The following is a 12187-nucleotide window of genomic DNA, read 5'->3' as shown; positions in this document are numbered from 1 at the left end:
ATACTAGTAAAATTACCTGTACTTCACACGAGAATTTAATATCACGAAATTTATAAAATAATACTTAAAATCTATCAGTTATTAAAATTAAAACACTATATTATCTTACATACAAGATTACGTAGCAACACATATTAATAATGTAAAGGAAAATGAAAATTATTACATCTTATCATTTATCCTTAATAATATAAGCATAAATTAATGAGTGTAAAAATACATACCAGGATCTGTAACATAAGCAATGATGTGAGTGAGCCACTCAACATGAGCAAAATACATATACATAAATATTTAATTGTGAAGAAGAAGAAGAGGTTCACAATTTTCGTTGTTTTAAAATGAGAGGAATTCCCTCTATTTATAAACAACAAATGATAGTGTGAACAAATGTTTATTGTGCCTTATCGGAAAGACTACAACTATTTGGAAAAGTTGCAACCCTTCGGAAAGGTCATAACCTTTCATAAAAGTCACAACTTTTCATAAAAGTCGCAACTTTTCATTAAAGTCGCAACTTTTTGTAAAAGTCACAACTTTTCATAAAAATCGCAACTCTTCATTAAATGTCACAACTTTTCATGAAAGGGGAAGACTATTTTTGAAAATAAATAAATTAAAAGAAAATTCTGATCTGTGGTGGCGCCACGTAGGCTAACTTAAGGTTCTTTTTTTTTATATATATATATGATTTTATATATCTCGATAAACACTATAAATAAAAGCATAAAAAACTCACATAGAAAAAAGTCAAAAAAATCTCAATACTCTCATCTCTTATATATCTTTAGAAAATACTTTGCTTTGTCTATAATTCTTGATGGACCGAGTGGCTTGGACCCGACCCGACCCAATTAACCTTTAAAACTTCAAATCAACGCAAAATTGTCCCTACTAACGTTGCTTCAAAACCCTAAACCCTAGACGCTTGTTTTCTCTCCTCTGTTGTACCATCACAACAATGGCTAAAACTTTGAACGAAGAAACTGTCAAGAAGGTCATTCGTCAGGTTAGTATTTCTGGGTTTTATATGGTTTGCTTTCAATCTCACTGTATCTTCTATTGTCATCTGATTATCTTTTTCCAACCAATTTATCATGAAGGTTGAGTTTTACTTCAGTGATAGTAATCTCCCAAAAGATGGGTTTCTCAGGAAAACTGTGGAAGAAAGCGAAGATGGGTGTATCCTTTTTTAACCTTATGTACTCTCTATCTGATTGTTTACTCAATTATTTTTGGGTCCATGTTGATTTTGTTTGCCATTTGTACTAACGATTGAATTTTTAACCAAAACAAATGATGAAAAAGACTTAATAGAGTTATTGAGGTCTTGGAAGAATGTTGTTGATATTGTGAATAAGTTGTTTGTTGAGAGGAAGTATATGCACAGGAACTTGTATGTTTATAAGCTCAACCAACTATGGAATTGTATGGTTTTGTCACTAGAATGTACTTAGGACTTAATCAAAGGACTTATAGTGGTAAGTTTAGCTTCGACTTATTTGACATTTCTGCTAAAGATGAAGTCTTTAACCTTAAAAATTATTCCCTTCGTTTCGATTTTTTTGGCTTGATTAGGAGTTTTGAGGGTCAAACTAACAAATGTTGGTACATAAAAAGTATTATAAGTCACAATGATTAACAATTAAAATATTTAGAAGTATTTGAAAAAGTTCCATTAAAGAAAATATCCCTTCACTGTCCATGTCCAGATAGTAACTAAGACAAACAAATTGAAACTAAGAGAGTTTTAAAAAGTATAGGTAGAATCATTGAGGTATTGGAAGAATGTTGTTGATAATGTGATCAGTAAGTTGTGCAAGTCTTTTGAAATCCAGTAAGTATATGCACAACATCAAAAGGATTTGTACGTTTTTTGAACTCACCTAAAATATGGTATTGTATGTATTTCTGAATAACTCTGTTGGTGCCAAACCAGATATTGGAGGAGAGCTGTAGTAAGTAGACTAGCAAAATAAAACCAGCCAATTTTCAAAGAATCGTCATCATACTGGGTACTGGAGTGAAACGGATCCAAATGGATACTAGGGATTGTTTTGTTATATGTTTGTGTGGATAAAATGTATTGTTGCACTTAACTACATCTTTATAGTGGTAAGTTTAGCTTTGATATGTTCATTTTCACGGATGAGGTCTCACTTGGATTTGGGGGTGGCAAAGCCAGAAGATATATCAGATGATACCGTACAAGCTGTTGCTGAAGCTTTAAAAGCTTCTTCTTTTCTTAAAATTTCGGAAGATGGTAGGTTCCTTGTTTGATTTTGCTAATTAATGTGTTGTTCTCTCTGATCACTTAGTAAATTGGCTGATTGTACTTGGTTTTTATTATAGGGAAGAAAGTTGGTAGAGTCAGTGAGCTTGCAAAGCCTGAGGAGGTTATTGAGCAAATTGATGTAAGGACGATTGCTGCATCCCCTTTGGAATACAGTGTCAAGCTGGAAGACGTGGAGTCTTTCTTTGGTCAGCATGGCAAGGTAATATCTGTAACTTTGCTCTTGCCTTACTTTGCAAGTGTTATTCTTGCCTTACTTGTGATGAAATTTGGTATCTTTGTTCTATTTGTAAGACTGATAACTATTGGTTAAAAAGGAGAAAAGAGAGATTGTGTGGGGTTATTCCTTGTAAAGAAACATTTTCTCCACTCTCTGCCTGATGAGCAGCTATGGAAATTGTTTTGGTGTTCCAGTACATTTTATATAGTATTGTTTGAGATATATCCTTAATTCTGCCTGACCGTTGTGAAGTTTGCATTACTTGCATTGATATTCCAAAATGGTACTGCATGAAAAAAAGATTAGCCAACATGGTAAAATGTGTGCTGCCAATCAATGATTTTTGTTTGCTGCTTCTTTAGGTTAACAGTGTGAGACTGCCTCGTCATGTAGCTGATAAAAGGGTGTTTTGTGGCACTGCTCTTGTTGAGTTCTCCAATGAGGAAGATGCGGTTAACATTGTGAAGCAAAACTTGGTTTATGGAGGAGTTGAATTAGAACTGAAACCAAAGTAAGTTTTTTTGATTAGTAAGTTAATTTTACTAATGAAGATAAAACACCAAGAACAACACTTATCTCTACTATCCTAGAAAAGCTGGGCTGTGATCCTATTATATCTGTAATGATCCCATGAAATCCAGTATTGCGCCAAAATTTGAAGGCAATACATCTTTTCTCAAGTTATATACTACGTTCTTTTACTTTGAAACATCTGTGGTTCCTTTCCAACCAATTAGTTTATATAATGCAACGAGGGATAGTCTTCCAAATTTTCTTCTATGTCTTCCTCATCCTCTGGTTTTGCAAGCGACACAAAGCTTGTTATACATTGGCTGAAACCATAGTAATTTAAGAGTACAGTGGTGTTTTTCTGTGGTGTTACTTCCTTCAATTCTATGACAATAGGGGGCATTTTGGTTTGGACGTTATTTTAGAGTTGACAACTTCTAGTGGCATATCATCTGTATGAACAACTAACATTACAAACACTTATCATACATTGGTGGATTTCTGCCTTCAATGATTTGTCTATCTTTGAAACGAAAACATAATTTTGGCTATGAGGAGTAGGGGAGAGGAGCTGATGCTGCTTTTCTTAAAGACTCACTATGTGGGGGCTTTTTTGCTCTTGTATAATCTATAGTTTTGCTTGGTTGGCTAGGCTTCCTTTTGCAATGTTGAACCATATGTACTAAAGGACTGCTGCACCTATTTTACATGCTCCACCTGTTGCATTTTGTTTCACCCTTTCCATTTCTCAAAATGTTACTGGTTTCGGTAGTTGGAAAGGTCCAAGCAACAGCAATAACATACCCCGTATATTCTCACATGTGAGGTCTGGGGAGGGTGGGGTGTACACAAAACCTACCCTACCTTTGTGGGGTAGAGGTTGTTTCTAATAGAGCCTTGCTCAAGTAAGTTGTTTCTCAGAACATGTTTGAAAGAAATGCAAGAGTCAAAAGCTATAAGGAAAATATTGAAGAAAGAAAAGTACCGACATTAATAATATAGACATTACCACGTAAAAGGAACAACAATCATAATTGAATTGAAGAATAAGATAATACTAGCATAATAATAATAACAAGAGTAAGGGAACAGAGTAGGTGGAAAAGTCCAATCAAATAAAATTGAATATATTAATACATAGCACTACACATTTTTTGTACTTTGTTTACATCTTCCAACCATTATTTTCAATACATGTATTTGTTTCTCAAACTCATAATGTCTTGTTTTAACAAATCCAACACTCGTTCAATGGAATTTGCGGTGGGGGGATGGGATATTATTTATTTTGGCCTCCTGTGTGCATTGATGGGGAGTCATTGACGTCACTAGGACTTAGTAATCTATGGTGTATAATCTATTAATGTTTGTTCTGGGGAACTATGGATCTTATATTCTAGTTTCTTTTGATCAAGAAATCAATCTGCAGTCTACCCTTATGATCAACTGCAGCCTCTGAAAATCGGGATAATGAGCCCGCCCTTCATCCTTCCCCACCTAATTACCAGACTTTGTTCACTTGGCACACTGCTCAAACTTGTGAATTAAGTTATAAGTCCCTCAATCTTTGCAATTTGAGCTAAACCCTAGAGGCGGGATCTTATTTTCTATTTGTCTGGGCATTGCTGTCCTAGGGGGTTCATAAGTGGTAAAATGTGCTCTTTCGATTTAACATGTCCAAACTTTGGCTATGTAACCTGGTAGCTCACTTTTAAGTAAGTAAATAAGATCTGTTTTTATTTAACAATCGTAGATCATGACCATTACTTGATTCCAGTGGGATGATGTCTCATTTTGATGGCCACTGCTTTGAACTATAAGTTTTCATTGTTTTAAGCTGTAGTTGTTGCAATGAATTCCTTTTAATGATTCCTCATAGATACTGCTGATCTGTGGTTATTCAGGAAAGATTTTGATGTTGAAAGAGCCATTGAAGAGAAAGAAGTTGAGCAAAACCATCCTCGTAGTGGTCCAAATAGTAAAAATAATTCGAATTCGGAGCTAGAGTGAGTATAATACTTCTGTTAAGTAGTCCTTTAATAATTTGGAATTCTATTAGCATGCTAGGCATGTGGTTAACTCAATAGATGTGATGGTGGCAGCTATCCAAAGGGCTTGATCATTGCATTTAAGTTGAAGAGAATCTCTGCTAAAAGCTCTACAGAACAGAATGGTAATCATGAACTGGCTACTGAAAGCGCAAGTGCTCCTGAAACAGGAGGCAACAAAGATACAACAAAAGACAATGTTGAAATGACAGATGAGAAGGTACCAGAAGGTATTAAAGATGGAGACAATGATGAAAATGTTGAGAAGGGTGATAAAAAAGATGCAGAGGATGGAAATGGGGAGACTGATGTTCAGAATCCTGAAGTTGCCGAGAAATCCATGGACAGTCCAACTGAAGATGATGAGCAAGCTCCAGCTGAAGAAAAATTATCCATTGCTGCTTGCAAGGATAACAAAGATATCGTTATGCGTGAAGACTTGAAGAGCGTATTCCAAAAATTTGGTACTGTGAAGGTAATATTTCTCCTTAATTATTCATTTGATTCTTCTTCATTCTAATTATATATGCATTATTTTGTTCTATATATGTTTTTCCTTTGATAAATCATTTTGCTTTATAAATATGTTGTTCTTAGGGTAATTTCTTCATATTATTTATTGCTGTTTCTTTTTTATCCTTCTGTTGGATTAGCAAAATGAATGTTGTTGTTTTCTTCCTGCTTGGATAAACTCTCTTTGTGCCTATTAAATCAGTTGCAATTGTGGAACAGAAGTATTAGCAATCCAAATCTATTAATTTACTTGGGCAGTTTGCTGGGATTTCATACTAAATTAATGAAACTGTATAAAATTTATTTTAGTTGCATATTTGTGTATTAAGGACACAAATACCTTTCTCAAAGAAGTTAGAGAATACTTGTGTATTATAGACATGATACCATATTTTTCTGTTTTCTGTCCACATTTCCATAATGGTTGTTTTTCCTGGAAGTTGTTTAAGATCAGGATATCTAGGTCAAATAAAACTGTAAATGCATCAGGAAAGCATAGTGTGACATTTGTAGTTTCATGGGTTTTCTTGTGCAGTTCATCGATTTCGCGATTGGAGCAGAATCAGGATATATAAGGTTTGAAAGTGAAGGGGCTGCACAGAAAGCACGTGCTGCTGGTGTACTTGCTGAGGAAGGTGGTTTGGCAGTGAAAAATTTCATTGCTGCCTTGGACCCTGTTACTGGTGGGTGCTTTTATTCTATATCTAGAATTGCATTAATATTATCAATCGGCCAATGTTTATTTGTGCAAATAAACCTTTGTTTTTGACTCCGCACTTCAATTAGCACAGTTTACTTTCTTTAATTTATTTCATTTTCATTATTTATATCTTATCCTTTTGTGTGTGAATCGCCTCTATAACAAGATAGTTACTTGTGTGTTACTTTTTAATCAGGTGATGCTGAGAGGGAATACTGGACTATGTTCCGTAATAGCCAGCAGGAAAAACGCCGTGACTTTAAAGGGAATAGGGGAAGGTAAGCCTTAGCTGTCATAAGATTATTCTGCTGCATTCTTTCTCAAAAAAAAACATGTTAGGTTATATGATCCCACTAATGGGTAAGTTCTTGAAACAAGATAACCATAGATACATGAACATGTTACTTGGTAGTATTTACGTGGTCGCTGTTGTAGTTTGTGGGTTCGTTCAAAGCATATTAGGTTGTTAGGTCCAGTGTGTTGGTGCTTGATAAAATAAACTCTTTGTATCGTCAAGCTCAAGTACCCACAAAACTAAAATGAAAAGATGAAAGTGCATGCATCAATGAATGTTGAGATAATTCTATTCTGATGAGAGATTACCCACTTGAATGAGTGATGTAAAGCCACAACTGAGAACTTGTTATCCCTTGCTTGATACTATTGTTGTTGTTCATGAACATAGGGGAGGAAGGTTCAACAGAGGTGGAAAGCATTCGCGTGGAAGGGGAAACGATTTTGGTGGACGCCCAAACAAATTCCAGAAAACTAGGTCATGAGGAATTCTATCTTTTGTACCATTTACGATTGAATTCTCTCAACTTATCTTGTTCCACATTACTACGATGATATACTTCCATCATCGTAATGTGTTGCAATTTTGTGCCTTAATTTATGTCACAATATCATAAAATAGTTATGTTTTACATTTTCAACGTTCCTTGGTCAAAAGTGATATATTTACTTCTAACATTGTTAAATGTGTCTCCATCCTTTTTTTGGTTGGGTTCTATATTAGGGCATTTAGAGGAATGGGTTCACTATAATCACTTAAATAGAAGAAAATCAATCTGCAAAGATATTTTTTTTATACTTGTAGCATCACTAGATTAATATTTAAGAGTTATGTGTTTAGAGAGTTGAACTAATAAATTTTGACCAAAAGATATGTAGTCTCTTAACCACATTCATATGAGAAGTACTACCATTTATAATATTTTTCGGATAGTTTAAGAATATTTAAACCTAAATATTAGAATATTAAATTAGTCCAATTTAATTTACCTTCCATAAATAGTTAAATTAACTCTTGAAAATTGAAATGTGAAGGTAACACTTGTGTTTGGTTTTGATTGAAAAGTGACAAATTAAATTGCTTTGTAGAATTAACTGACTTCATTTTAATTATAGATTTTGTAACCCTTTTTTTTCACTTTTTTAAAATATAGGTTTAGTGATATTAAATACCCATATAATATGACTTTAGTTTTGGAAATATTTTTTGTATTTTAAAATTAAAGAACTAAAATAAATTTACTCATAGTCATCGTTATGAAATTTAAAAGAGAAAACAAAATATTTCCATTGAAATTTTTTATTCAAGACATATACCAAAAGGGGAGAATAAATGAGAACAGTTGGGAGAATCTGTTGGGCAGTACTTTTTTTTTCTTTTCAGTTGTTGCATGTTGGGCAGTACTTAAATTAGACAAGTACTGCCTAGGATCAAAATATAGATTAGTTCGATATTTTACCATTGAAATTTAGCTATTTAAAAATTATATGATGAATATTAATATAAATTATAATTTTTCATATATCAATATGATTTAAAAATGTGCACCTCTCTATCCTGAAGATAATATTTTTCTCATTCTTAAAAGTCTTCTTTCATAGATAATCAATTGTATTCCTCTCGCTAGCTATTCTGAGTAAGAGGGGGAGGACTTGATGTGACTACTATTAGACCTCCAACCCCAAAATGTCGATCAATATTCATATCATTTGATTCTTAAAAAAAATTATGACAAGTATTTTAAAATAGAGAAAATAGTAATCAAATTTAGAGTTTCAAATCATTAATGATATGATTAATTTAATAATATACATCTCTAATTAAATTTGTTTAAAAAGAAACAATCCTTTTATACTCCCTCCACTCCTATTTATTTGTTATCAACTTATCATTTTAGGTTTCACGCCTCTTAAGAAATTAAGTAAGTTTACCGTTGTATCCTTATTTAGTATATTCTTGAGTTTAAATTTTTCAATAAATGAACATTAATTAATTTACTTTGATTAACTAATATGACTAATGAACATGTATTTTATGCATTGATTTTATGAAATGATAAATATTAAGAGACATTTATATTTAATAAGAATGATATACATAAATATGAACCGAGTAGTACTCCCTCCGTCCCTATTTAGTTGTCCACTTTAGAAATGGCACACATATTAAGGCAACAATGATTAGCATAGTGAAGTTACAATTTTGCCCTTATTAATTATGATTCCAAAATAAATTTATTCAAGATAACTAATCAATGTTGGGGTAAGTTTAAATTTTTAAGAAGTTTAAATGAGGGTATAATAGGAAAAAAAAATTGTCCTTTCTTGATTTGTCAAAACGGACAAGTAAATAGGAACATCTAAAAGAGGAAATATGGACAAGTAAATAGGGACGGAGGGAGTGGTAACTAGTAAACAACATTTGCTTTTTGTACATTTTTGTCAAAACAAAACTGTCATATTACGCAAGTATAGGTGTGTTTATGCAATTTTGGGAAAGCTAAAGCAACTACTCCTATATTAGAAAAGAATATTCTAGAATGTACAAAAGTGTCATTTCACAAGAATCAGATATGTAAGCAACCCTAGCTCCTCCATCCGTTTATATTTCTCATATAAATTATCCTCTCTGCCTCCTTCACTTCATCATCACTTTATATTATTCATATTCTTTTTTATGGCTTTCTTATGTTTTTGGTTTGAGTTTAACAATGTCATAAAACTTTATATTGATTTGATGTATTAGATTCATCTTCGACCGCAGTTTCTCTGTATAAGAATTTGGGCTTATGTAATATGTAAAACATGTTATAGATGCCCTTTGCAAAGAGGATGGTTTCTTGCCTCCTCTTCGTTGTTTGCTTGAATGATGGAGGGATTTGACATTAAAAAATAGTGTGTGGAATCCTCTACATCATATGTATTGATCCTAGATGAATAAACTTCGTCAAAAATAGCATGGTGAAATAAATAATAAACCTTGTCTGTTGTGTGCTCAGTAACCCTCTTTCAAGAAAAAATACATGACCAAGGAGATCTGACTGTTGTGTGCTCAGTAACCCTCCTTCAAGAAGAAATACATGACCAAGGAGATCCGACATGGTTGAATTGGATCTACAACAAATTTTATCTAGTAAAATCAATTCCTTCAGATTTTACTAGGCTTAAATTATGTAATATCTCAAAAATAATAATTAAGAAATGGAGAAATATTTGTGTTGTTTTTTAAAATTGTTAGAGAGCTTTACTTGAAAACCCAAGTTTAGAATATTACAGTTTGGATGGTTGTTATAAATATAATATTTATTTTGATTGTTACTTAAATTTTGTTGTTTCGTATAGTTTAAATTCATTGTTAGGTAATAACGAAAAGACTTATTTTATAGTTTAAATCTATTGTTAAGTAACAACGAAAATACTCATTTTATAGTTTAAATCCATTGTTAGGTAACAACGAAAAGACTTATTTTATGTAACATTGATTTTGATATTTGACATTATGTAACGATGAGAAAAATATAATAACAATTTGTAACAACCATCCAAACAAAGTGTTAAAAGAGTGATTTATGGAGTCCCATATTGTTTTTTTTTGTGGTTAATTTGCTAAAGTTATATATGTAGTGTTAGCCTTGCATTATTACTGAAAATTGTTTGTTTTAATTTCTCCTTATATCTATTACTAAATTTCTTCCTTTAATGATATTTCTATAATAATTCTGCAACAAATCCTCTCCAGATAACGTTTGATCTGTGAAAGAAACTTGTATGAATCAAATTTAGCGAAGTAATTGTCTTTTTTATGTTATCTTATAGTATATACTCCTAATATTTATCCATAGCACGATCAACAAACATCTTGAATAAGTTTGATTGTTATCGGTTTTAATTCGATTTAGTCATGGATTATTAAATTTTGACTCTCTTTCCCTAATCTTTTTATACTGATTATTAAATTTAACAAAGCGCCATATTTACTGGCTTCTAAATTAATAACAAATCTACGTCGTTATATACAAGTAATATTTTCGTAAGTACGAACTACAATCAAGCTTTAAATAATTATATAGTTGTGCACGTTAAGGTGGAACAGTTATATTTATGGTTGTATTAAACTAATATGAACAAAAATAACACTATAATTGTTTTTATTGGCAATCTTGTGTCTTATTTTTTAATTATAGAATACAAAAGTTTGAGACAAGTTTTAGAATTTAAAATAGGACAACAATTATATTTTGGATCAAAAAGAAATCTGAAATAGATTTTGAGAATCTCTCAAAATTTTATCATCAAACAAATATTTGAAATAATAATAATATATTTTTTTTAAAAATACTTCCAAAATCTATTATCAAGCTAACTTTAGGGAAAGAAGTGGGTACAAATTAAAGGAAGGTATTTTGATTTTGTTGGAACTCTCTTTTATAGAACACGAGTTTGTTTTAATTCAATTTACCTTTTGAGTTTTAGATAGTTTCATTAGTTCTATTCTCTCCAAATTATTTCTAATTCCATCTTTTAACTCTAAATAACTTCGTTTTGTTTTTAACAAGAAGTCATTGAAAATGAAACAAATGCATTTTAATATCTCGATGACTAAAGTTGTTAAAAATGTGATCGTTAACTTTGCCGATTTAACGTTATTGGAAATATTCAATCCTTCAACAATTTATTCATCAACAATTTACTGATGATATTTTATTCATTGGAATTTTATCTTGATAAATAAGATGCAAAATATAAAATTTTAAAATTCAAGCAATTCACTTAGTTAGAAATATATATAACAAAAAGATAATGTATCATTCTGTTTATTAGCATTCCAATTTAAACCGTTATAAACCACTCTATTCAAAATTGGCCCAAAAAAGCATCAATCAATAATTTAAAATTTTATAGTCAATTAGTTGGACAAAATTACACATTTCTCAGTATGATATTTTGAAAAAAATAATAATATGCCAAAGAACCACTTTAAATTTTTAGCACAATTTAACGTATTAGTGATGATTATCTTTTAATTTATTATGCTAATAAAACTGCAAATCATTGAATGGTTAGCTCTCGGTCATCATTCTTAAGTACTTAAGCCATACTACTGAAAAAACAATTTTGTGATTTCTCAGTGGGAGAAAATAAATCTCTATCCTTCATGGATAAGAGTTAGGAAAAAAAAGTTAGTGGGAGGTAATCTCTTTATGTTTGAGTAAAATTTTTAAAGTGTAAAATCAACAGACATATAAAATTTAGTGTTGTTACGATTATACGTTTTGATTTGCATCGATATCTATATTTTTATGATGTGAATTTGATATGACATAAGAAAAATTGCCCTTTATCAATAATCGTTAGTATAATATTTTTAATAATAATAAAAAGTTCAAAATAGAGAGCAATTAGAAGAAATGACCTTAAATCTTTGTGTAGTAACCCTTGATTAAATTGTTTGAGATTCATAAGTGAAAGAAATCGTTTAATCTATTGAAGAAACTTATGATATGCTATTTTTTTCAATAGAAAAAAAGACGCTCGTGTGTGAAACAACTGAAAAATTACAAACTTAACACAACTTTCTTTGTCTTTTTTACATTTAAATGTTTTAGTCG

The 12187-nt window shown here is 31.3% G+C and overlaps 1 protein-coding gene across 1 annotated transcript; it reads left to right on the top strand.

Moving 5' to 3' along the window:
* Positions 1–882: 882 nt before the first annotated feature.
* On the top strand, positions 883–7200 carry LOC125850077 (la protein 1). Its single transcript, XM_049529987.1, has 10 exons — positions 883–1009; positions 1104–1182; positions 2114–2263; positions 2353–2495; positions 2876–3024; positions 4928–5029; positions 5126–5546; positions 6120–6267; positions 6481–6562; positions 6970–7200. The coding sequence occupies exons 1-10, from the start codon at positions 962–964 to the stop codon at positions 7061–7063; spliced, it is 1416 nt and encodes a 471-aa protein (XP_049385944.1). The 5' UTR covers positions 883–961; the 3' UTR covers positions 7064–7200.
* Positions 7201–12187: the final 4987 nt, after the last annotated feature.

This window comes from Solanum stenotomum, unplaced genomic scaffold (genome assembly GCF_019186545.1).
Source record: "Solanum stenotomum isolate F172 unplaced genomic scaffold, ASM1918654v1 scaffold1348, whole genome shotgun sequence".
In the NCBI taxonomy this organism is placed as follows: domain Eukaryota; kingdom Viridiplantae; phylum Streptophyta; class Magnoliopsida; order Solanales; family Solanaceae; genus Solanum; species Solanum stenotomum.
Note: the sequence above shows the minus strand (reverse complement) of the source record. Positions and strands in the feature narration are given on the sequence as shown.

Coding starts and splice junctions, on each gene's coding strand:
- LOC125850077 (XM_049529987.1), top strand. CDS start 962: ATGGCTAAAACTTTGAACGAAGAAACTGTCAAGAAGGTCATTCGTCAG. Junction 1,010..1,103: donor TCAAGAAGGTCATTCGTCAG/GTTAGTATTTCT, acceptor TTTATCATGAAG/GTTGAGTTTTACTTCAGTGA. Junction 5,030..5,125: donor AATTCGAATTCGGAGCTAGA/GTGAGTATAATA, acceptor TGATGGTGGCAG/CTATCCAAAGGGCTTGATCA.